Source organism: Lagenorhynchus albirostris, chromosome 2 (assembly GCF_949774975.1).
Source record: "Lagenorhynchus albirostris chromosome 2, mLagAlb1.1, whole genome shotgun sequence".
Classification (NCBI taxonomy): domain Eukaryota; kingdom Metazoa; phylum Chordata; class Mammalia; order Artiodactyla; family Delphinidae; genus Lagenorhynchus; species Lagenorhynchus albirostris.
In genome coordinates this window covers 177,000,755-177,024,456 of record NC_083096.1, presented here as the reverse complement: position 1 = coordinate 177,024,456, position 23,702 = coordinate 177,000,755, and the positions used below count along the sequence as shown (strand labels likewise).

General features: G+C 51.8%; 1 protein-coding gene and 1 non-coding gene across 3 annotated transcripts; both read left to right on the top strand.

The window, feature by feature from the left end:
• Positions 1–7,245: 7,245 nt before the first annotated feature.
• Positions 7,246–7,372, top strand: LOC132516555 (small nucleolar RNA SNORD22). Its single transcript, XR_009539381.1, has one exon. It is a non-coding gene; the product is annotated as a small nucleolar RNA SNORD22 (small nucleolar RNA).
• Positions 7,373–12,287: 4,915 nt separating this feature from the next.
• On the top strand, positions 12,288–22,114 carry MIIP (migration and invasion inhibitory protein). 2 transcript variants are annotated; one of them, XM_060141405.1, is made up of 10 exons: positions 12,288–12,389; positions 14,113–14,308; positions 14,558–14,884; positions 15,320–15,401; positions 19,065–19,173; positions 19,259–19,311; positions 20,013–20,142; positions 20,303–20,399; positions 21,366–21,500; positions 21,785–22,114. In XM_060141405.1, the coding sequence occupies exons 2-10, from the start codon at positions 14,195–14,197 to the stop codon at positions 21,869–21,871; spliced, it is 1,134 nt and encodes a 377-aa protein (XP_059997388.1). In that variant the 5' UTR covers positions 12,288–12,389; positions 14,113–14,194; the 3' UTR covers positions 21,872–22,114. The 2 variants fall into 2 exon arrangements, with proteins under 2 accessions (XP_059997388.1, XP_059997387.1); XM_060141404.1 differs by having other exon boundaries at positions 14,558–14,893.
• The last annotated feature ends 1,588 nt before the right edge of the window (positions 22,115–23,702 follow it).

Below are 23,702 nucleotides of genomic sequence, written 5' to 3'. Positions count from 1 at the left end.
GAAGGAATCTGATACTCTCAGAGGAGCAAAAGGCGTAACTGATCTTTGAGAACCAGGAAATCTAGAGTGATTTCTTTACAGATTTCACCATAACTCTAAACCATTCATTTTTCACTTAAAAAGTAATGACTCAGACTGGTTCACCCTAGTTTGTCTTCTGAGAAATTGGTTGTGACCTTTTCTTTCTTTTTTTTTTTTTTAAAGGGCCCTCAGCAGTGGCTCGGGCGTGACTAGTCAGTTTCGCTGACCCTGCACACCTGTCCCCTGGGCTCTGCACTGCCCACTGCCTGCGCTGCTTATCCATTTCAGAGGCCTCCACACCTCAGCGGATGGCATCCTCGTCCCTCCAGATTCCCAGGTCACAAACTTGGGGCGTGATCTGGACTCCCCTGTCACACATGCTGCGTCCAACCTGTCAGTTTCTGTCTTAAAAATACACCTCGCCCCTGACCATTTCATCCACTCCATTCACAGTCACGGCTCTGACCCGTGTTACTACCTCTAACTCAGCCCCTCCTCCCACCCTGGCCCTCTCACACTTGTTTCAAAGCAGCAGCCAGAGTGACCTTGACGTAGGCTGGAAGTAGAACTCAGCTCGTGTTACTCCTTTGCTCAAAATACAGCTCTGGCTCCCTGTCCCACCCAGAGTCGAGACCCAAGTCCTTGTGGTGGCCTTTCAGGATCCACTGCCCCTGATTGCCCCTCCCTCTTCGGCTCCCTCTGTTTTGACCACACTGGTCCTTGCTCTCCCTTGAAACTGCTGCCCACACTCTACCGTACGGCCTTTGCCTGGCTGACCCTCTGCCCGTGGTCCAGAATGCACCACAGCTGACTAACTCCTTTACCTCCAGGTCTGCTGAGACGTCACCTCATTGAGGTCCATGCACACCCTTCCCTGTTAAGATCCCTCTCTCCCCTCGTCCCTGGCACTTCTGAGTACCCTTCTGAGTACCCTCCTACCTAGTCATCTGAGCAATATTGTCTGTGTCTGCACCCGCTAGAGCATAAGCTCTAAGAACATAAGCAAAACATGAGATTTTTACATGTTTTGTTCATTGGTAAAGCGCCCAGGGTCTAGACCAGTGCCTGGCACAGAATCAGAACTCAGTAAATACTTGCTGAATTAACAGATCCTGCCCTGATAACACAGTCGCACCATTTATCAACCCTCTAGCGCCGGGGGACAGAAGTAACAAATGCTACTGGAAACTTCCGATAGGTAGGCATGGCGCCTAGGGGCTTTCAAGTGTGTTGTATGTTTAGTAATTAACATTTTCCACTCCACTGTGGAAACTGAGGCTCAGAGAGGTTGGGACTAGTTCAGACATCAGCAGCTGGAGGGTGATGGAGGCTGGATTGGAGCCCAAGTCCAAATTCCCCAAAGCCCAGTGGCTTTTGAACATTTTTTTACCCTGACCCATTATTAGAAATGCATCACGATTGAGTACACACATATATGTGCGAGTGAAACCAAAAAAAAGTCAATCATTACCCCTTTTCTGCAATACACAGGTATTTTCTCATGAAGAAGCTGCTGTTTGCAACCCACTAAATTGCTCACCAGCCACTCCTGGGTCGTGACCAGTCGTTTGAAAAACGGTGTTCTACCCTCTTTGCCTCACTCAACACCTCCTAGTTCTTTATTCCCAGTCAAGGCCAGACTCATTCCTGTGGCTCCTCAGACTACCTCATCTGCCCACTGAGAGTTCTGGGGAATCAAGAGCCTGAGATTTTGGGCCCTTCAGTAACAGTGTCGCAATTTAATCACAGAATATGTAGCCGGGAATGTACCTCCCTGTTCCAAGCGCTGGGTCCTGCTCACAGATGTCAGCTAGGTTCACTCTGACCTCCAGGCCAGGGTTTTCTGTCTCTGAGCCAGACTCAGAGATGAGAACAGGCAACTTTTGTAGAGGGCTTGGCTTGTGTCAGACATGTATACGCGTGACTGCCAATCCTCTCAAAAACCTAGTGATCGATTTTCCCCTTTGTACAAACGATGAAGTTTATTCATCAAAATATTTGAGTGCCTGCTGTGTGCCGAGCATGGTTCTGGGCATTGGAGACGCAGCAGTGAATAAGGTGGAAAAAAATCCCTGCCTTTATGGCGCTTACATACTTGTGGGGGAAGGCAGACAGCAGGCAAAACCACTGAGTTAAAGAGTATGTCAGAAGATAAGGGCTATGGGGGAAAATGGGGCAGGGAAGGTCAGGGAGGGGGTAACAAGAGTGTGGCTGGGGTAGGCCTGGCTGAGAAGATGATGTTTGAAGAAAGAGCCGAATGAATTCGGTAGGGAATGAAGCCCTGTGGACGTCTGGGGCGGGGCATTCCAGGCAGAGCCACATGTGTAAAGGCCCTGAGGTACGAGCATGCCAGTATCTTCAAGGAACAAAATGAGACTAGCATGGCTGGAGCAGAGCAAGGGAGGTGGAGAGCAGTTGGACTTCAGTTGCGAAAGGAACCAGGGGAGACTGGGGTCTTGCCGGCCACTGTGAGGACCTTGGCTTCACCGTGAGCGAGGTAGATGCCATGGAGAGTTCCGAGCCAAGGAGTGGCGTGAGCTGACTTACTTACACTCGAGCGGTCCTGGGTCCTGCTATAGGGAGAGTAGACAAGAGAGTAAGGATGGAAGCAGGGGGGACCAGTCAGGAGGCAAGTGCAATATTCCAGGGAGGAGAGGATGGTGCCTTGCACCAGGCGGTTCTGATGGAGGCTGTGAAAAGTGGTCAGTTCTGGAGACCTTTTGAAGACAGAAACAATGCAATGTGCTGATGGACTGGATGAGTCACAGCTGACTCGGGTTTTGTCCTGGGTCGGTGGCAGGATGGGGAGGCTTCCTGGTGGAGCAGGTGTGGGAGAGAAGATCGGGAGTTCTGTTTTGGACGTGTTGAACTTAGGGTCCCTCTTCCATAGTTGGATATGTGAACCCGGAGTTCAGGTGATGTCTGGTGCAGAGACGCACACTGGGGAGTCAGCATGTGACAGTGGCAATCACAGCTTAGGGTTCTCGGAATGCAGAGCCTAAAGCAGAAGGCTTGTGCGCCCTCGTTTTAATCGGCAGAACGACCCCAGAGAAACGCAGTGAGGGCGGGGGGGCGGTCAGAAGGAGGGAGAGCCAGCAGGAGTGTGCGTGGTGGAGTTGGCCGCCACCAAATGTGACCCTGAGGAGGCATGGAATGAGTCTCGGCGCCCTTTCCTGGTGGAGAGGAAGGGGGCAGAATTTATTCACCGTCTCCCTCTTCCAGCTGGTGAAGATTTGCCCCATGGGACATTGACTCTGTGCATTTCTGGGCTACATATTGAAATGCTTGAGCACCAAGTGGGGCCCGCGGTGGGTGGTGGAGGTGAGAGGGCCAGGACTCAGGCAGGGGGTGTGGCCAGGCGAGTTGCGTTTGCATCAGACCGCTCAGCTGAGGCAGAGCCAGAACAAAAGGCGGGTAAGGCCAAGAGGGTCTGAAGCGTTCACCCGTCCTATCACTCAGATCTGCTCTTGCCTCCCCGCCCTTCTTCCCCGAGAGGGGAGGTCTAAGTCGCATTGAACCGAGTCCCCTTCGAGGTGATACGGTCGGTCCCTCGTCCACCCCCATTCCATGGCCAAAGCTGCAGCTAGTCTGATTATTTCCTGGTGGGGTCATCCAGATCTTCATCCCCGAGGGACCTGAGCCCTTGGCTGTTTGCCCTGGGTGGGCTGTGATTGCCGCAATTGCCACTTACTATTTTCAGTGGGTGTGGAAATACCGAGAGACACCAGAGGAGGTTCTGGAAAACCCTCTGCCTCATTTTGTACACGCTGTCCTGACTCCTCATGGGGATGGGAATCTATTACCCCCAGCAGTACAGTAATTCTCTTTGCCTGCTGGTCCACCAGCAGAGAGGCCCGAAGACCAGGTGATGGTCATGTCTTCAAGTTCATTGGGACTGTGGGACCCTATCGTGTCCCCTGGCAGAAGTTTCCCAGCCCCGGGCACTGGCACTTCCAACGGGGCAGAGCCAATGTTTGCAGGGATAGGAAACGCAAGTTCCACAAGTGCTTCACTGCGAGCAGTAGGGAGAGGGTCCACCCTCTGCTTCCCGTCCCCATGTAATCTAGCCTCAGGGGACACAGCTGCATATGTCAACTTCCTGGAGAACACAGCTATAGCGTATGGTCCCTGAGCTATGTCTTTAGCAGGCCATGCCACTCGGGTGTTGGGGTCCCTGGTAAGATCAGTGGATCCTTTAGTCAGATGCCCATTTTCCCACCTGTTCTGCAAAAACATGGGTCCCTTGGTGTGAGACAATGTGGTGTGGCATACCACGTCACTACATCAGGCAGCCTTAAGCCCTCAGGTGGTGGTGCGGGCAATAGTCCTGAAGGCAGGTCAGGCGAACCCTTACATGGAGTAGCATCAATTTCAATAAGTACAAACCGCTCTCTTTAGGGTCAAAGGGGACCTGATGTAATTGATCTGCCACCAGATCAATGGCTGGCTGGTCTCTTGGAGATGTCATATCAAGGACTCAGCTTTGGTCCTGCAGACTAGGGGTTCAGCAGCAGCAGGACTGAGCCTTTAGGAAAGGAGCCCAGGCTACTTCACCCCGTCATCTTGGCTGCTCTGTCCCTGGGCCCCTCGCACCTGCACTGGGGTGGCTGAGCAGAGAGGGGGGCTGATATTTACCAGCTGCATCGTCCGTTCCAGCTGGTCGTGGGCCGTCTCCCAGGCAGCAGATGTCCTCTGGTGGATTTGAAACATGAGACACCAAGATGTGATCCCGTGCGCCCCCATGTACCGGACATCATTGGTTCATCTTCCCCCTTTCCCCAGTTCTTGGCGCTAGTCTTCTGATCTCTTTCTCCTGAGCTCTGACCTCCAGTCACACCATTTGCCACCACCCAGGAGATTGTGTATCATCTCTTCCTTAGACTGTTCATCCCTCCTCATGAATGGATGACCAAGTGTACAGCTCACAGCTCTGACCACCAGGAGGATTAACCTTCATCCCTGAGGCGGCATCATGGCATAAGAGTGGAAATGGTCCATTTCCAGTGAGGGCAAACATACTGCGCCCAGCTAGGCCAAGTTCTTTATTGTTTGCTTACTTGCTTCATACCTTTTAATAGCTTTATTGAGATATAGTTAACATACAATAACTGCCCATGTTTTTTTTGTTTTTTTTTTTTTTTGCGGTATGCGGGCCTCTCACTGCCGCAGCCTCTCCCATTGCGGAGCACAGGCTCCGGACGCGCAGGCTCAGCGGCCAGGGCTCACGGGCCCAGCCGCTCCACGGCATGTGGGATCTTCCCGGACCGGGGCACGAACCTGCGTCCCCTGCATCGGCAGGCGGACTCTCAACCACTGCGCCACCAGGGAAGCCCTGCCCATGTTTAAAGTGTACAATTTGATAAGTTTGGGCAGATGTATGCACCTATGAAAGCATCATCACAATCAGGACAGTGAACAAACCCATCATGCCCCAGTTTCCTCGTGCCCCATCATCATCCCTCCCGCCCACCCCATCTCCAAGCAACCCCTCATCTTTCTGTCACTATAGATGAGTTTACATCTTCTCAAGTTTTATATAGACTGAAGATTCAGTGTGTACTCTTTTCCCACTCAGCAAAACTTTGTTTTTTTACTTTTTTTTTTTTGGCCGCGCAGCTTGCGGGATCCTAGTTCCCTCACCATGGATTCAACCCACACCCTCAGCAGTAAAAGTGCAGAGTCCTAACCGCTGGACCGCCAGGGAATTCCCAGCATAATTATTTTGAGATGCATCCGTATTGTGTGTGGACAAGTAGTTTGTTCATTTTTATTGCTGAGTAGTATCCATTGTATGGATGGATGTACCACAATTTGTTTAGCCATTCCCCCCTTGATGGACATTTGGATTTACAATATAGCTGCTATGAACATTCATATACAAGTCTTCATATAGATTATATTTTTTCCCTTAGATAAATGCTTAGAAGTAGAACAAATGGGTCACGTGTGTTTAACTTTAAAAAAAAAACAGCTTTACTGAGGTACAATATATGTATCATAAAATTCACTCTTTTTGTTTGTGTTTTGTTTTGTTTTGTTTTTGCGGTACGCGGGACTCTCACTGTTGTGGCCTTTCCCGTTGCAGAGCACAGGCTCCAGACGCGCAGGCTCAGCGGGCACGGCTCACGCTCCGCGGCATGTGGGATCCTCCCGGACCAGGGCACAAACCCGTGTCCCCTGCATCGGCAGGCGGACTCTCAACAACTGCGCCACCAGGGAAGCCCCTAAATTCACTGTTTTTAAATGTACAATTCAATCATTTCAGCAAATTTACAAAGTTCTGCAGCCCTCATCACCACAATCCAATTTTAGGATATTTTCATTACCTCACAATGATCCCTCCTGCCCATTTGCAGTAAATCTCTGTTCCCACCCAGACACATGGAACCACTAATCTTATTTTCTGTCTCCATAGATTTGCCTTTTCTGGACATTTCATATAATTGGAGTCATCAATATGTGGTCTTTTTTGTATGGCTTCTTTCACTTAACATTGATGAGGTTCGTCCATGTTGTAGCACGTGTCAGTACTTCATTTCTTTTTATTGCCATTTTCTATTGTATGGATACCACATTTAGTTTGTCCATTTATGAGTTGATGGACATTTGGATTATTTCCCCTTTTTTGTGGCTATAATGAATAATGCTGCCAGGAACATTCTTGTACAAGTCTTTGCGTGGACATGTTTTCATTTCTCTTGGGTAGACACCTAGCCCTGGAATTTCTGGGTCATATGGTAAATTTATATTTAACTTTTTAAGATACTGTCAAACTGTTTTCTGAAGTGATTGTACAATTTTACATTCCCACCAGCAGAGCACATGGGTTCCAGTTTTTCCCTGTCCTCGCCAATACTGGTACAGTGAGTCTTTGATTTTACATGCCATCATTCTAGACATAGAAATAGTTATGCGGTGGTGTCTCATTCTGGCTTTATTTTACATTTGCCTAGCAAATGGAGCCTAGAGCAAGAGAAGACTCTAGAAAGACAGATTGGGATAAAAGCTGCTGCTAGGTGTATTAATGGTGGGTAAGGATGCTGAGCTGAGTCTCTGACCAGCCTCAACAGGAGAGTTCTGTGACGTGGAGCATCTTTTTGTGCTTATTCACCATCTGTATGTATCTCTTCTTTGGTGTTCAATTCTTTTAATCATTTAAAAAATTGGGTTGTTTGTTAGCCAAGACATGGAAGCAACCTAGGTATCCATCAACAGATGAATGGATGCCAATGAGGAAAGCAAGCATCCTGTCTTACCCCTGTTCTAGCCCCAGAGCCTGTAATGGTGAATCCGCTGGAGCTAACTGGGAGAGAGGATGAGAACTTGTTCCATAAGGAACTGTCTAAGATACAGCAAATGTCTGTGGATAGCATTTGCTTGGCTTTTCTTGGCCATTCATAGCGAGAATAGTTTTGGCTATTTTAGATACTTGGCTAATTACATGATGTTCTCATTCTGCAGCAGCTTGTTCCTTGCTCCTGTATCACTCCTGGAAAGCCTCCCGAGTTAAAAGGTACCATTGCCACTTACCTGCTTGTTCACCCAAAGGTCCAGCCCCTTGTCTGGAGCCTGAGAATGATTTCAGGGGAAAGGAGTAAGCCATATTTCTGCTCAACTCCAGTCTGAAGTTAAGAGGTCTGAAGAAAGAACAAAGCACACATAATGGAACCCAATTCTTGGAAGACATCAAAAATGGAACATTCTTGGGAATTCCCTGGTGGTCCAGTGGTTAGGACTCTGTGCTTTCACAGCTGAGGCCTGGGTTCAATCCCTGGTCAGGGAACTAGGATCCCACAAGCCGTGAGGTGCAGCCTGAAAAAAAAAAAAAAAAGGAACTTTCTTATACAACCTAGCTGTTCAAATTAGCATACAATCATTTCAGCCTTTCTAAATAAAAGTTTTGTTTTTTTAACCTTAAAACAAACAAAAAAACAGATGAATGGATAAAGAATATGTGATATATATATATACACAATGGAATATTACTCAGCCATTAAAAGAATGAAATATTGCCATTTGCAGCAACATGGATGGATCTAGAGGATATCATACTAAGTGAAGTAAGGCAGACAGAGAAAGACAAACATTATATGTGGAATCTAAAAAATAATACAAATGGACTTATTCACAAAACAGAAACAGACTCAGAGACATAGAAAACAAACTTATGATTCGGGGGGAGGGATAAATTAGAGTATGGGATTAACAGATATACACTACTACATATAAAATAGATAAACAACAAGGATTTACTGTATAGGGAACTATAGTCAATATCTTGTAATAACCTATAATGGAAAATAATATGAAAAATATTTAACTAAATCACTTTGCTATACACCTGAAAATAACACAATATTATAAATAAACTATACTTCAATAAAAAAAATTGGGTTGTTTTCTTGTGAGTTGGGAGAGTTATTTATATAATCTGGATACAAATTCTTTATTAGACATGTGATCTGCAATTATTTTCTCCAATCTTGTGGCTTATATTTCCACTCTCTTAACAACGTCTTTCAAAGAGCAGAAGTTATTAATTTTGACAAAGTCCAATTTATCCATTCTTCTTTTAGAGATTGTACTTTTGGTGTCGTATCTAAGAAATTTCTGCTTAATGCAAGGTCACAAAGATTTTATTCTCGGTTTTCTTCTAGAAGTTTTATAGTTTTAGGTTTTACAATTAGGTCTATGATACATCTTGAGTTAATTTTTACATACGGTACAGATATGGTACAGATAGAGGGTTTTAAAATTTTTGTTTTGTTTTGTGGTGTGTGTGTCTTTAGCATATGAACATCCAATTGTTCTTGTACCATTTGCTGAAAAGGCTGTCCTTTCTCCACTGAGTTGCCTCTGCATCTTTGTCAAAAATTAATTGATCATGTATGTGAGAGACAATTTCTGGACCTTCTATTTTATTCCATTCATTTATTTGTCTACCTTGATGCCAATACTACACTCTCTTGATTACTGTAGCTTTTTTTAAAAATTTATTTATTTATTTATTTATTTTTGGCTGTGTTGGGTCTTCGTGTCTGTGCGAGGGCTTTCTCTAGTTGCGGCAAGTGGGGGCCACTCTTCATCACGGTGCGCGGGCCTCTCACTATCGCGGCCTCTCTTGTTGCGGAGCACAGGCTTCAGATGCGCAGGCTCAGTAGTTGTGGCTCACAGGCCTAGTTGCTCCGCGGCATGTGGGATCTTCCCAGACCAGGGCTTGAACCCGTGTCCCCTGCATTGGCAGGCAGATTCTCAACCACTGTGCCACCAGGGAAGCCCGATTACTATAGCTTTATAATAAATCTTAAAGCAGGTAGCGTAGGTCATCTGAATTTGTTCTTTGTTTTCAAAATTGTTTTGGCTCTCTAAGTCCTTTGCACTTCCATATGAATTTTAGAAATTGTCAGTTTATACAAAGAAACTTACTGGGATTTTATTTGGGATTGTATTGAGTCTATAGGTCAATTTGGGGAGAATTGATATCTTAAAAATTTGAATTTTTCAAGCCATGAACACAGTATATCTCTCCAATTATTTAATCTCCTTTAATTTCTCTCAACACTGTTTTATAACTTTAATATATAGGTCTCGTATTTTGGGGGTCAGATTTATCCTTAAGTATTTAATTTTTATATTTCTTGATGTATTTTAAATGGTTTTTTTAAAAAATTTCAGTTTCTGATTGTTTATTGCTAATATATAGAAATACGACTGATTTTTGTATATTGATCTTGTATCTTGCAACTGCAAAACCCATTAACGATTCTAGTAGCTTTTTTGTAGAGTCCATGAGATTTTCTGTTATCATGCTGTCTGTGAATAAAGAGTTTTACTTCTTCCTCTCCGTTCCAGATGTCTTTGATTTTTCTTATTGCACTGGCTAGAACTCTAGTGTAATATTGAATTGAACTGGTGATAGCAGACATCCTTAACTTTTCCTAATTGTAGGGAGAAAGCATTCAGTCTTTTATTATGAAATATGCTGTTAAATGTAGGTGTTTCATAGATGCCTTTTATCAAGATGAGAAAGTTCCCTTCCAGTCCTAGTTTGCTGCAAGATTTTTTTTTTAATTTTTATAAATTTATTTATTTTTGGCTGCGTTGGGTCTTCGTTGCTGTGTGCAGGCTTTCTCTAGTTGTGGTGAGCGGACGCCACTCTTCGTTGCGGTGCGCGGGCTTCTCATTGCGGTGACTTCTCTTGTTGCAGAGCACGGGCTCTAGGTGCATGGGCTTCAGTAGTTGTGGCACATGGGCTCAGTAGTTGTGGCTCGTGGGCTCTAGAGTGCAGGCTCAGTAGTTGTGGCACATGGATTCAGTTGCTCCAAGGCATGTGGGATCCTCCCGGACCAGGGCTCGAACCTGTGTCCCCTGCATTGGCTGGTGGACTCTTAACCACTGCGCCACCAGGGAAGCCCCAAGATTTTTATTTTTAAAGATTTTTATTAATTTAGTTAAACTAAAAAAAACCCCATTTCACCCATTTCTCCTACTCCCTGCCTCTTGCAGCCACCAATCTCTTTTCTGTATCTATGAGCTTGCTTTTTGTTTTTTTAGATTCCACATATAAGAGAGAAATATTGTATTTGTCTTTCTCTATCTGACTTATTTCACTTAGCATAATGCCTGCAAGTTCCATCCGTGTTATTGAAAATGGCAAGATCTCCTCTTTTTTTTTTTTTTTTTTGCGGTATGCGGGCCTCTCACAGTTGTGGCCTCTCCTGTTGCGGAGCACAGGCTCTGGACGCGCAGGCTCAGCGGCCATGGCTCACGGGCCCAGCCGCTCCGCGGCAGGTGGGATCTTCCCGGACCGGGGCACGAACCCGTGTCCCCTGCATCGGCAGGCGGACTCTCAACCACTGCACCACCAGGGAAGCCCAGATCTCCCCTTTTTTACGGCTGAATCATAGTCCATTATAGATATATACCACACTTTCTGTATCCACTCATCCATTGCTGGACACTTCGGTTGTTTCCATATATTGGCTATCATAAATAATGCTGCAATGAACATGGGGGTGCATCTAGCTTTTAAAATCAGTGTTTTTGCTTTCTTCAGATAAATACCCAAAAGTGGAATTGCTGGATAATAAGGTAGTTCTATTTTTAAATTCTGAGGAAATCTCAAACCTCCATACTCTTTTCCATAGTGGTTGCACCGATTTACATTCCCACCAACAGTGCACAAATGTTCCCTTTTCTCCACATCCTTGCCAACACTTGTTATTTCTTGCCTTTTTAGTAATAGTCATTCTAACACATGTGAGGTGATAATTCATTGTGGTTTTGATTTGCATTTCCCTGATAGTTATTGATATTGAGCATCTTTTCAGGTACCTATTGGCCATCTGTCTTCTTTGGGAAAATGTCTGTTCAGATCCTCTGCCCATTTTTAAGTTGGATTGTTTGGGGTCTTTTTTGCTATTGAGTTGTATGAAGCTGGAAGATTTTTTTAAAAAATCAGAAATGAGTGTTGGATTTTGTCAAATGCCGGAACATCTCTTTAAAAGATTGTGGCACTCCAACTGCAGCTACTAAGAAAAAGGGACAGTGCTTGGTGGATTTTTCTGTATCTATTGAGATGGCTTTTCTTTCTTTCCTTTCGTCTGTTAATTTGGGAATTATACTGACTGCCTCTAAAAGGTTCTGGTCAAGTCCTTCATCTCTCATGACCTGGTTTTTTGCTTTGTCTGTAAAACGGGACAATAATATTCATCTTAAAGCACATTTATGAGGCCGGCATGCATTGGCATATGGAAAATACATGGCGCAAAGTAGGCACTCCATATAAACTTGCCCATATTTTACAGACTGGATCACAGCTACCTGTGTTCAAATCTTACCCGCTGCCTCTCCCCCTCCTCCAGGAAAGGACCCATCTTAATTCTTTCCTGCCTCCCAACGCTTAGTACAGTGCCTCTTGGCACAAAATAGGCCTAAGTACTCGAATGAAAGTATGAAAGCATGGGTCACTGGCCACCGCCTACCCACAGCTGCATCCTTTGGCTCTGCGGAAGCATCAGGTCCGGACTCTGACACTGCCGTCACCAAACGTGAAATAGCCGCGGCCTTGTCCTGGCCAATCGGAGCCCGCCTTCTGGGGTCCCGCCCCATTCGACTATCAACGGCTAGACCTGGGAAGTTGACCAATCAGATGTTGAGCACCGTCGTTATCCCCGCCTCAGTGTTGAAAAGGCAGCTTCTGAAGGCGAAGTAAAGCGCGCAAGAGCGCCCCGGCTCCGCCCCACATCTGACCAATCAGGGCTCCCGGATCAGGCCCCGCCCCCGGCCGCTGAGGCGTAGGGTGGCTTGGGCGGAACTCCCGGCAGCTGAGGCGGTGGTGGGCTGCGCGGCTCCGGGGCTTCCTAGAGGTGAGTGAGGCAGTGGCGGGGCCGGGTATGGAGAGGAAGGGCTCGACGGGTTGCCTCACGTACGCCCCCACGGAGGGTCCGTGGCCCGCGAAGGGAAAGAAGAGGGAGGCGGAGTCTCCCTTTCCCGGGGGTCCCGCCCTTTTGTTCCGCGGCTGGTACTCTTGCTGCCCCAGTTTCTCTTTTGAACGTCGCCTTCCCGTTACCTTGGTGCAGCTTTAGCTTTCCAGAGCGCCGCGGGAGCCGGAGGTGTTCTCTTTAACACCGTACGAAAACGGAGATCCTCGAACTATAGGTCTGGCCCAGAGTCAGATAAGGACGGGGGCCGGGAGTCCCTGTCCTGCGGATGAGGCTTTTTACCCCGCTTGTCTGCACCACCCCCCGCACAGTCTGTACTCGCATCTCCGCTGCCCCCCTTCCCTGCATGGGTATATGTGGGGACGGCTCCAGGGTAGCCTGGCTTCTCTCTGCTTTAGCCACTGCAACCGGGCCCTGAGGAGGGGGCCCGGGTGTGGGCGGTCCACACGTGAGGAGTGTTGGTGGGACGGCTGGGGTTCTGAGAGTAGGGTGTCTGTCTGGACGCAGTGTTAGAAAGGGATCGTGTGTACTGGGGGAGACTTAGTTTCTGGTTGGAGGCATCTGGGCTTGGGACTCTGAGGGAAGAAGAAGCCTCTTCCCCTAGTCTGCAGAAATCCCTTCCAGCAGCATCAGTGTGTCCCTGAGTCTGGATCCCTTGGGGGCCAAAGGCTGGGAGAAGGAGGAGGCAGCTTCCCAGGCTCCCCTCCACACTGTTTGGGGAAAGGCTGGCATAACCGTGTACCCTGGAGCCCGGTTTGGGTTCAAATCCTGGCTTTGCCACCTACAAGCTGTGTGACTTGGGGCTAGTAGCTTAACTTCTCTGAACTTTGGTTTTTTCATTTGTAAAAGGGAAGAAGGAGGGAGGGCAGGAGAGAGGGAGGAGTCCCTTCACAAATCTGATTTGTGTTGAATTTGAAAGTTATCATGCTTTAAATCTGTGGACTTGCCCTAGTTGTCTTCTACAAATTAATCTAGTAATTTCACAGTTAAGGTTGTTAAAGAGGGATTTTTTTAAGATGTTGGGGGTAGGAGTTTATTAATTTATTCATTTATTTTTGCTGTGTTGGGTCTTCGTTTCTGTGCAAGTGCTTTCTCTAGTTGTGGCAAGTGGGGGCCACTCTTCATCGCGGTGCGCGGGCCTCTCACTATCGTGGCCTCTCTTGTTGCGGAGCACAGACTCCAGACGCGCAGGCTTAGTAGTTGTGGCTCACGGGCCTAGTTGCTCCACGGCATGTGGGATCTTCCCAGACCAGGGCTCGAACCCGTGTCCCCTGCATTAGCAGGCAGACTCCCGACCACTGCGCCACCAGGGAAGCCCATTAAAGAGGGATTGATCTCTTTTGACATGTTAGGAAACACGCTGTGGCCAGTGTAATAATAATAGGCATTTACTGAGTGCTTACTGTGTGTGCCAGGCACTGTACTAATATTTAATATACATGATCTCCTTTAATCCTTACAACAGTCTTATGAGGTCAATGCTGTTATCATCTGTTCGGCAGATGAGGAAACTGAGGCACAGAGAGGTTAAATAACTTGTCTGAGGCTGCACAGTTAGGGAGTATCAAAGTGGGGATTTGAACCCCGGCCTCTGGGTCTGCAGGGCAGCCTCCTCAGCGCTATGTCGTGCTGTCTGTCTTGGCTTCAGATAGGAGAACTTGGCCGTGAGGGCACTCTGTGGCCCGGGAGTCGGTGACACCTGTCGTGGGAAGGCAGTGGGTGCGCCTGGGATGGTGGAGACCAGAGGTCTGGCACAGCTACGGCAGCTCAACCTGGAGCTCCTGAGGCAGCTGTGGGTCGGACAGGATGCCGTGCGGTGGTCCGTGGCCAAGGCAGCCTCAGAGGTGAGCGCCTTGGCCAAGTCCCGGGAGTGAGGGAGGGGCTGCCTAACCCTCAGGCCAGAATCCAGGGCTTCCGGGTCCTCTCGTGCAGCATGCCCATTTTACTGATGATGAGAAAACTGAGTGAGGCCCAGAGTGGGAAGGGACTGGCCTGGGACATGCAGAGGCTGGAGCAAGGGTGAGGACCAGGCCTTCATGCCCAGTGCAGGCCAGCTGGGTAGATGGCTGGGTGAACTGGCCTCTCTGTTCCAGTCAAGCCTGGACTCCAGCAGCAGCTACAACTCAGAGATGCCGTCATCCCAAGAGACGTCCTCAGTGGCCTCAAGAGCCTCCTGCCCACAGGATGCCCACCGAGGTGACCCCTGTGATAGGGACGGGGCCAGCTCCGGGGTGGTCTCTCTCCCACCTGCCAGGTGCCTCCACCAGGAGCCCCCGGGCCCACTGAGGCCCCGCTCGGCTCCCCTGCTGGCCACCTCAGACTCGAGCGACCCAGAGCCTTCAGCAGAGCTGGACAGTCTAGACACCCAGGAGGCACAGGCCCTGAAGTCCCTCCTGGCTCAACGGAGCAAGCTGTCCGAGGTAATGCGGGCGAGTGGAGCATCCACTGACGGGCACGTCCTTGAGCCTCAGTTTCCCCCCGGACAGATGCACTCATGGGCAGCCTCCCTTCCAGGGTGAGGCTCCTGGGAGGTACCGTGAGTCAAGTCCAGCTCAGCCTAAGTGCTGGATAAGTTGTGGCCATTAGTTTCTCAGACAGCACTTTGGGAAGAAGGTGACCAGCCCCATTATGCAGATGGGAAGACGGGCGTTCAGAGGACAGACTTGTTCAAAGTCACACATGGAGGCGGGTGGGGGCCAAACTCTTGTCCTCCAGCCCCCAAGCCCTCGGCTGAGCCCTGGGGCCCCTGTCAGTGTATGAGTTAAGACACAACCCTTTTCCTCCCTGCAAGGTGGGGCCTCCTTTGGGCCAGGCCTGCTGGCCTAGCCCTTGCCCGTCTTTGCCTCCCTCCTCAGCCGCGAGTGACCAACAAGGAGTCTCCAGTGCCTGAGAAGAGCTGGCGCCTCAGACCGTGCCTGGGCTGCGACTGGCTTGCAGGTGTGACTAGCCCCCGTGCCCGGGGCGCGGGTGGAGGCCCCCGCTTGCTTCTGCGCCTGCCTGCGCCCCCAGCGGGCACTGCTGCTCTTTTTCCGACTGTTCCACCCCCCTCGGGGAGCACCTTCAGTACCGCGTCTCCTGTCTCGGCCCTTGGCACAGTGACAGGCACAGAGATGGTGCTCACTGAGTGTTTGTTGAATGAATGAACAAATCAGAGCTGCCGTATTTTCGTGGCATTTATTGTGTGCCAGGCCCCTGTGAAACTCTGTATGCGTGTCATCTCTTTATGTTTTACTGCCCATCCCCCCACTCCCCCAGCACTCAGTGGCTTCCTGGCTGGTCTCCCTCTGGCCTCTTTCACCCCCATTATCACCCATTTTCGGCACAGCAGCCAGAACTAATGTTTAAACACGGGAATCAGATCACGTCACTCAGAGTACTTAGCACTTAGAGTAAAATCTGAAATCCTTATCTGAAGTTTTGAGGTGTGATCTGGCTTCTGCTTGGCCCCGTGACATGGCCTCTTAACCATCTACCTTCTGACTCCTCACGCCGGCCTCCTTGCTGGTCCTTGAACCTGCCATGCTCACGGCCACCTCGGGGCCTTTGCACTTGCTGTGCCCTTTGCTTTGAACGCACCTCCCCAGGTTCACACCTGCTGGTTCCTTTTCGTCACTGAGTGTTCAGCTCAAATGGTAGGCCTTCCACGAGCACAACGTTGTAGGGCCACCACACCTGCATCCTTGCTTGTTGCATCAGCCGTTTGTATGTTCCTTGTATCATTCATTCATTCTCAGAAGTCATCTTGTTTGCTTGTTTCTTGTCTGACGTCTCCGGTGGACTATAAGCTCTGTTGGAGCAGGGGCCTGGCCGTCTTTTTTGTTGCTGTGCTCCCCGAGTCTGAGCCTAGAATGGTGCCTGGCACGTAGTAGGCCCTCAGCCAACGCTGGCTGAGTGAGTGAGTGGGCGGCCCTAGGAGGTTGGTGCTATCGGACCCCCACTTCCACAAAGGAGGAAACTGGTGTACTGAGAAGTTGAGTTGCTGCCCCAAGGCAGGTGCTCTGGGGGACTGCTGAGACCCTGCGGTGGTGGGGACACAGGCCCCATCCCAAGGACTTCCCTGACTGCCAGCTCACTGCTTTGCTTCCTGTCTCTAGGAAAGTAGAGGTGGCTGCCCCCTGCCTGCCCTGTGTGTGTGTGTGTGTGTGTGTGTGCACGTGTGTGTGCGCACGCCTCTCTCCCCCCTTTCCAAGCCCCTTCCTGTCCCTGCATTTGTGTGCTTAGGCCCCATCCCTTCTTGGCTCCCAGAAGTTTTTTTTTTTAATTAATTAATTTATTTTTGGCCGCGTTGGGTCTTCGTTGCTGCACATGCGCTTTCTCTAGTTGCGGCGAGCGGACGCTACTCTTCGTTGCGGTGCGCAGACTTCTCACTGCAGTGGCTTCTCTTGTTGCGGAGCGCGGGCTGTAGGGGCATGGGCTTCAGTAGTTGTGGCACGCGGGCTCAGTAGTTGTGGCGCATGGCTTAGTTGCTCCATGGCATGCGCGATGTTCCCGGACCAGGGCTCAAAACCGTGTCCCCTGCATTGACAGGCGGATTCTTAACCACTGCGCCACCAGGGAAGTCCCTCCCAGAGGGTTTTTTCCCTGTAATTCTCTCCTCTCCTTCCTCCACCATCACTCTGCCCCGTCAGTATATGAACGCCAGGGAATATTAATGACAATTGATTTCAGTGAGTGCTTATTATGTGCCGGGCCCTGTGCCAAGAGCTTTCCTCTGCTTCGCTCCCATTCACTCCTTAACTTCTCACAATGATCTGATTAGGTGGATGCTGTTACTGTCCCCACTGGCAGATGAGAAGGCTGAGGCATCAAGAGACTGAAAACCTTAGCAAAGTCTCACATGTGGTCAGGGGTAAAGCTGCAGTCTGTGATTTCCCGTCCTGAGGAAGCATCGCTCCCTTTATATCCTGCCTTTGCTTCTAGTTACTGCCCGTGTTCTCTGCTTTTCTTTATAACAAAACTCCTCAAAAGGGCCATCTAGACTCGCTGTCTCCAGTTTCTCTCCCTGACTTTTTCTTAAACTGGACTTCAGCCCCTGACACCCTCTGACGCTGTCTTCGGCCGGGTCAGCAGTGACCTCTGCATTGCCAGCTCCCAGCTCAGTGCTCAGTCCAGAGCTTTCTTGGCCCCTGGGTAGCGTGGACACAGCGGCCACTCCCTCCTCCCCGAAGCTCTTTCTTCTTCTGACTTCCAGGCCCGGCCCCCCGCACTGGCTCTTCCCCACTTCCCTGGCTGCTCTGTCCAGTCTCTGCTGGATCCACTTCCTTGTTCCACATTCCAGAGGCTCCCCCTCAGTGCCGAGGCTCTCCATGCTCTCTTCTCCCTGACTTTATCTCTACCCGTGCTGCTCCTCTGAATTCCAGACTTGTATATCTGGCTTTCTTCTCTGCAGAGCTCATTAGGTGTGTTAGACTAATCTCAGGTCCAAAATCAAGGTCCAGATTTCCACCCCACCTGGTCCTCCTGCAGTCTGTTCTATCTCTGTTAGTGGCAACTCCATTTATGGAGCTAATGGCCATAATCTTGAGATCAGCCTTGATATTTTCCTCTCCTTTTCACACACTGTGCATCCTGGTAGTCCTGCCTTCCACGTATTTCTAGAATTTTACTGTTTGTCTCCACCAGGATGCCTGCAGTAGCCTCCTAACTGGTGCCCCTGCTTCCCCTCACCTTGCAGCAGCCAGAAGGGGGGTCCTATAAAAGTACGTGGCTGATCTGATTGCGTCACTCCTTGTCCCCAAACCCACCGCTGGCTTCCCAGCCTCATCTCCTCCACCCTCACCCCTACACCTATTTTTACCTCCTGGGTGTTCCTCAAACATACCAACCACAGCTGCCCCAGGGCCTTTGCATTTGCTCTTCTGTCTGCCTGGGATGTCCCCACGGCTCCCTCCCTCCCTTCGTCAGGTCTCTGCTCAGGTGTCACCTCCTCAGGGAAACTTCCTCTGGCTCCCCTGCCCTACCAAGTTCAGTTTTCTGACTCTCTTTTATTTATTTATTTATTATTTTGGGCTGCGTCGGGTCTTAGTTGTGGCACGTGGGCTCTTCATTGCGGTGCACAGGCTTCTCTCTCTCTAGTTGTGGCGTGCAGGCTCAGTAGTTGCAGCACGTGGGCTTAGTTGCCCCGTGGCTTGTGGGATCTTAGTTCCCTGACCAGGGATCAAACCCGCGTCCCTTGCGTTGGAAGGCAGATTCTCAACCACTCGACCACCAGAGAAGTCCCTCCTGACTCTTTTATTTCCTGGCAGGTGTCACCCCTCAATGTTGTATTACAGGTTTCTTTGGTGACTAGCTCGTCTGTTGCCACATTAGAAAGTAAGCCTCACGAGGGCAGGGGCTTTGTCCAGGTAGCTGTTCTTTCCCCAGCACATAAAACAGTGTCTGGCCCGTAGTAGGGGCTCTATAAATATTTTTTGCATGGACGATTGGATATGCATGAGGGTAGACAGACACGAGACAAAACCAACAGTCACATGAGTGGAGGGTCCCCTCCAGGTCTGTACGAGGTAAGGTGGGGTCAAAGCAGGTGGCCTGGGGCGCCAGTGCCCAGCTTCCCCTGAGTCTTGGCCACATAGCAGCTCCTTTGTGTGTTGCCCGCTCCAGGGTCTCCGGACAACAGCTCTCCTGTCACCAGCAAGCCCGAGGCCTTCTTCTCGAAGCTGCAGAAGTTCCGGGAAGCCAACAAGGAGGAGTGTATTTGCAGTGACCCTGAGTGAGCAGCGGCAGGCGCGGGGCGGGCAGGGCGGCGGGCTCAGGGCCTGTGTCACCCTGGCCTGCTCACCCTCTCGCCCTCACAGATCCCAGTTCCTAGGCCTGCAGGAGAGTAGTGCTGCGGTGGGGGACCACGAATGTGAGTGTAAACGCTCGGCGGCCGCCCCGTAGCCCAGCTAAGGCCTGGGGGCCTGGGGAGGCAGCTGGGGACGGCGGGGAGGGAGGCCTGGGGTCCAGGCAGGGGGGCCACGAGCCTGGGGTGAGCTGAGGCCTGGCCTCAGGGGGAACAGGGCCTGCCCTGTGCTATCCACCTCGCCCCTCGCCCGCGCCTTCCGTTTTCTCCCAGTTGCCTCATTTTCCCATGTGTCCCCACTCCCTCCACCTCCTCTCCACACAGGGGTCGTCTGGGTGGGCAGCGGCGGGGGGGACGTTCCAGCTCAGTCATGTGGGCACCCAAGTCTTTGCTGTGGGTTTGCACGAGCAGCATACAGTGTATACATGTGTGTACATATGTGTGTGAGGCGTGTTCCTATGGATGTACGTGTGTGTGCACCCTGTGTGTGTGATTACAAGTGTAGGCACGTTCATGTGTGTCCACAGATATGACTGTATGAAGCTGTGCTTTGTGTTTGCACGGATGACATTTGCACATGTGAAGTGGCTGGCATGTGCACGTGTGTGTCACGCTTGAGTAGAAGGCGGTGCTCAGTGTTGTTGCATGTGAGCACGTGTGCGTGTGCATGCTCTGTCTGTGTACACGTGGGTGAGCCTGTGTGGTTGGGGTCCAGGGACCTAGGTTCCCTGGCTGAGGGGGGCTTCTGCTTCTCATGGATCTCACAGGTGTGTATTGTTACTGTGTCAACCGGCGCCTGTTTCTGGTGCCTTCGGACCCCGGCACCCCCTGCTGCCTATGCCGGACACCACGGGGCCAGCGGGGTCCAGAGACCCTGGCAGAGCCAGCGCAGGTCAGGTGAGTGGCCAGAGTAGGCAGGACACCGGGGGGAGCTGTAGGGGCAGCCGCAGCTGAGGACGAGAGCAGAGCCTGGGGCCTGTGGTTTTGAGGGAGGGCAGGATGGGCCACAGCGGCCTGGAGGCACCTGCAGCAGTGCCCCCACTATTACCCCCACCAGGGTGAGCATCCCGCTGTCTGTCCTGGACCCCCCGCACCGGTACCGCATCCACCGGCGGAAGAGCTTCGACGCCTCCGACACGCTGGCGCTGCCCCGGGTGAGGATGGCCTTGGGGCGGTCCCCTGTCTGGCTCAGGTCTCTGGACGTGTCCTGAGGCCCAGAGGGCCAGGGACTGCCCCAAGGCCAATAGCAAGGCTGGGCTGAAGGACCGAAGTCTCTGGGGTTAGGGCTGGGCCACCCATGTCATGTGTACCGTGCTTGTTCCCTGAGGGAGGCTGGGGTCCCCACCCAGCCCCTGGCTTCCAGGAGGACTGTCTGCCCGTGCAGTGCATTGGCCTAGTGCACACGGGCCCCATTTCTTGCGCTCTTGTGGCCACATGCACAGTCCTTAGGGCGATGATCTCGTGGAGCCACAGCAACTGAGAGTGCAGGCACTACTGTTATCCCACGTTACAGATGAGGAGACTGAGGCAGAGGGGAGGTGACTTGTCCAAGGTCAGCGGGATGGAAGAGCTGGGATTTCAACCTAGGTCCTTTGTGTCTCCTGGGTAGGACAGGGGTCACTGGGGACCCCACTCATTCCCAGTGGAGTCCGGAGGTGCTGGGGTTGCGGGGAGGAGAAGGGGTACTGAGGAAAGTCAGTTTGCTCATCTGTAAAATGGGTACAACATACTATCCTCAGGCTCATGGGGTGGACAAGGGGCAGGTCAGTGAGTCAATACCTGTCGGGGGCTTGGGGCAGAACTTGGTACACAGGACGTGCTCCATCAGCGTCCGCGGCCTTCCCTCCACCCATCTGTGGTCGGGGCCCAGGGCCTGGGTCAGCAGGGTTAGGAAAGGGAGGCCTGGGGTAACAGTGGTGGATAAGACCCCTGCCCTTGGGGAGCCTCAGTCCGTGGGGGACACTGTGATTGGGAGGCCCCTTCACCCTCATGGGGAACACAGCCCTGTCCTAGAGGATGCTGCCAGTCCAAGGGGAGAGGTACAGCCCCTCCCTGGGGTGTGCCCAGTCAGTGGGGAGCCCCGCTCCAGGCCAGGCACCTTAACCCTTTGCTCTCCACAGCACTGCCTGCTGGGCTGGGACATTCTTCCTCCGAAGTCTGAGAAAAGCTCAGCCCCCAAGAGCCTGGACCTCTGGTCCAGTGTCTCTTCTGAGGCCCAACGTCGGAAGCTGTCAGCCACCAGCCCTTCTCACCGGGTACGGTCCAGGGAGCCCTGGGAGAGACAGACGCCTTGGAGCAGCCTGGGGACCGCAGAGTCCTGGGGGGCAGGATTGGGGTAGGAGTGCAGAGCCTGGAAACGTCCCTCTGTGGGGTTCCCTGGCCCTAGCCCTGGCCCTGACCCACGGCACCTCTCCAGGCACCACTGCTGCCTGCTGGCTACCCCACCCCACCCTGGAAGGTGACCCCAACTCTGAGATCCAGAAGGGGATGAGGCTGCCCCCAAAGAGGCCCCCCTGACACCCTTCCCTTCACTCTCCAGGCCGTGCCAACGCGGGTCCCAGCCCCCACCCCGATCTGGTCAGAACCCTCCGTGCCCCAGCCCCGTGCCGCCCGACCGAAGCCCTGAGGACTGGCCACTGGGAGGTGGACAGTGCCCCTACCGTCATTTCAGCCTCTCTCCTCCGGCAGGGGCGCCCACGAGAGGGGAGCTTTGCCCAGCCTCAGCTGGAGGTGGACTCTGGCCCCACCTTCCTAGGCCGGGCCGGTGGGTGGCCTCAGGCCTGTCTCCTTCCTGGGGACAGAGGAGACCCTGGGGTTGGGAAGAGGGGCTTCCGTGACACGTTCGTAAATAAAGCTCGGCACTCCCGCAGCTCCAGGTTCCCACGTGTGCCGGCTCTGTCCTGCTGAGGCCCCCAGAGCCCTAGAGGTGCCCTGGCCTTGGCCTGCCCCCCTCACTTGCCGGCTCTGTCCTGCTGAGGCTCCCAGAGCCCTAGAGGTGCCCTGGCCTCGGCCTGCCCCCCTCACTTGCCGGCTCTGTCCTGCTGAGGCTCCCAGAGCCCTAGAGGTGCCCTGGCCTCGGCCTGCCCCCCTCACTTGCCGGCTCTGTCCTGCTGAGGCTCCCAGAGCCCTAGAGGTGCCCTGGCCTCGGCCTGCCCCCCTCACTTGCAGAAGGACACCTCTGACAACCTGTGCTGGCAGGGTGGATCCAGCAGCTTCTCACTCCGGGCAGGTGGCCTCCCCACCAGACAGGTGGGGGTGAGGCTCCCCAGAGTAAGGCTGAGGCCAAGGTCAGCGTTAAAAATCCATCTCAGCAAGGGGCTTGGGGTCTCAGGCTGTTCCTTGTGGATGAGGCTGGAGCTGTGACAGTGGGGAATGAGTGAGCTCTCCCCTTATTCTTGGCCCCTGACACTGGGGTCCAGTGATGGAGGGACTCTCTTGAAGTCCCTGGGCCAGGTGGCTCCTTCACTCCCATCTCTAGCCCAGCCCTAGAAGCCACGGGTGATCTAGAACCCCGTCAGGGACACATGGGGAAACAGGGCCAGGAGGGTTGGAGTCAGAGGCAAGGTTGGCCGAGAGCCCAGATCTGCCCTCCTGGATTAGTAAGCAGCGCCTGTCTTTATACTCCCATAGGTTGAACAATATGAAATTCCTGATTTTTAGGTACAAATGGAATAGCTGGGGAACCTAAGCCCAGGGAAAGCATGTACTTTTTCTGAGGTTTCTGGCTTAGAGCCGTGAACTATGGCTGTGGTCCGTGGCTCCCACCTGGAGCTTGTGAAGCTGAGAAAACCTTTCCCCATCCAGCACAGCACATATATTAGTCAGGATAAGCGAGGTTATGCCACGGTAACAAATTAACCCCCAAATCCCAGTGGTTTGACATAAAGGCCTATTTCTTGCTGACTTGCTCATACTACCTGTCTGTCATGGGTCACATGGGGCCTCTGTTTTGACATCGTCTTTTGGGGACCCAGGCCAGTGGAGGCTCCACTGTGGGGGGATATCACCAGTTGCTTGAGCCCAGAAATGACACACAGGTCACTTCTGCTCATGGTTCATTGGCCAGAACTAGTCACAAGGAGTTGGGACATGGAGGGGGCTCATGGGGTATTGGGTGAGTGTTACTGTCCTCCACATCTGGACTTCACCAGCTCTGTTCCCGCAAGGCAGGCCTCCTGCGCGGCAGAGGCCATTCACAAAAAAACCAGACACTACGAGCTCTCGCCTAAACGTCTTCCCTTGCTCCATCTGGGGTTCCAGCCTCCAACGCCTTCAGTAGCCAGGCAAGTAAGGTGACTGGGAGTGGGGGACCCAGGGCCACCTGGCAAGCGTGCATCCCCTCCAGAGGCTTTCAAGTTCAAATGCCTCTGATCCAAAGTACGTGTCTGGGCAGATTTCAGCAGCAGGTCACGGTTTGCCACTTGATTCTAGCACCTGAAGAAACAAAGTCTCTTCCA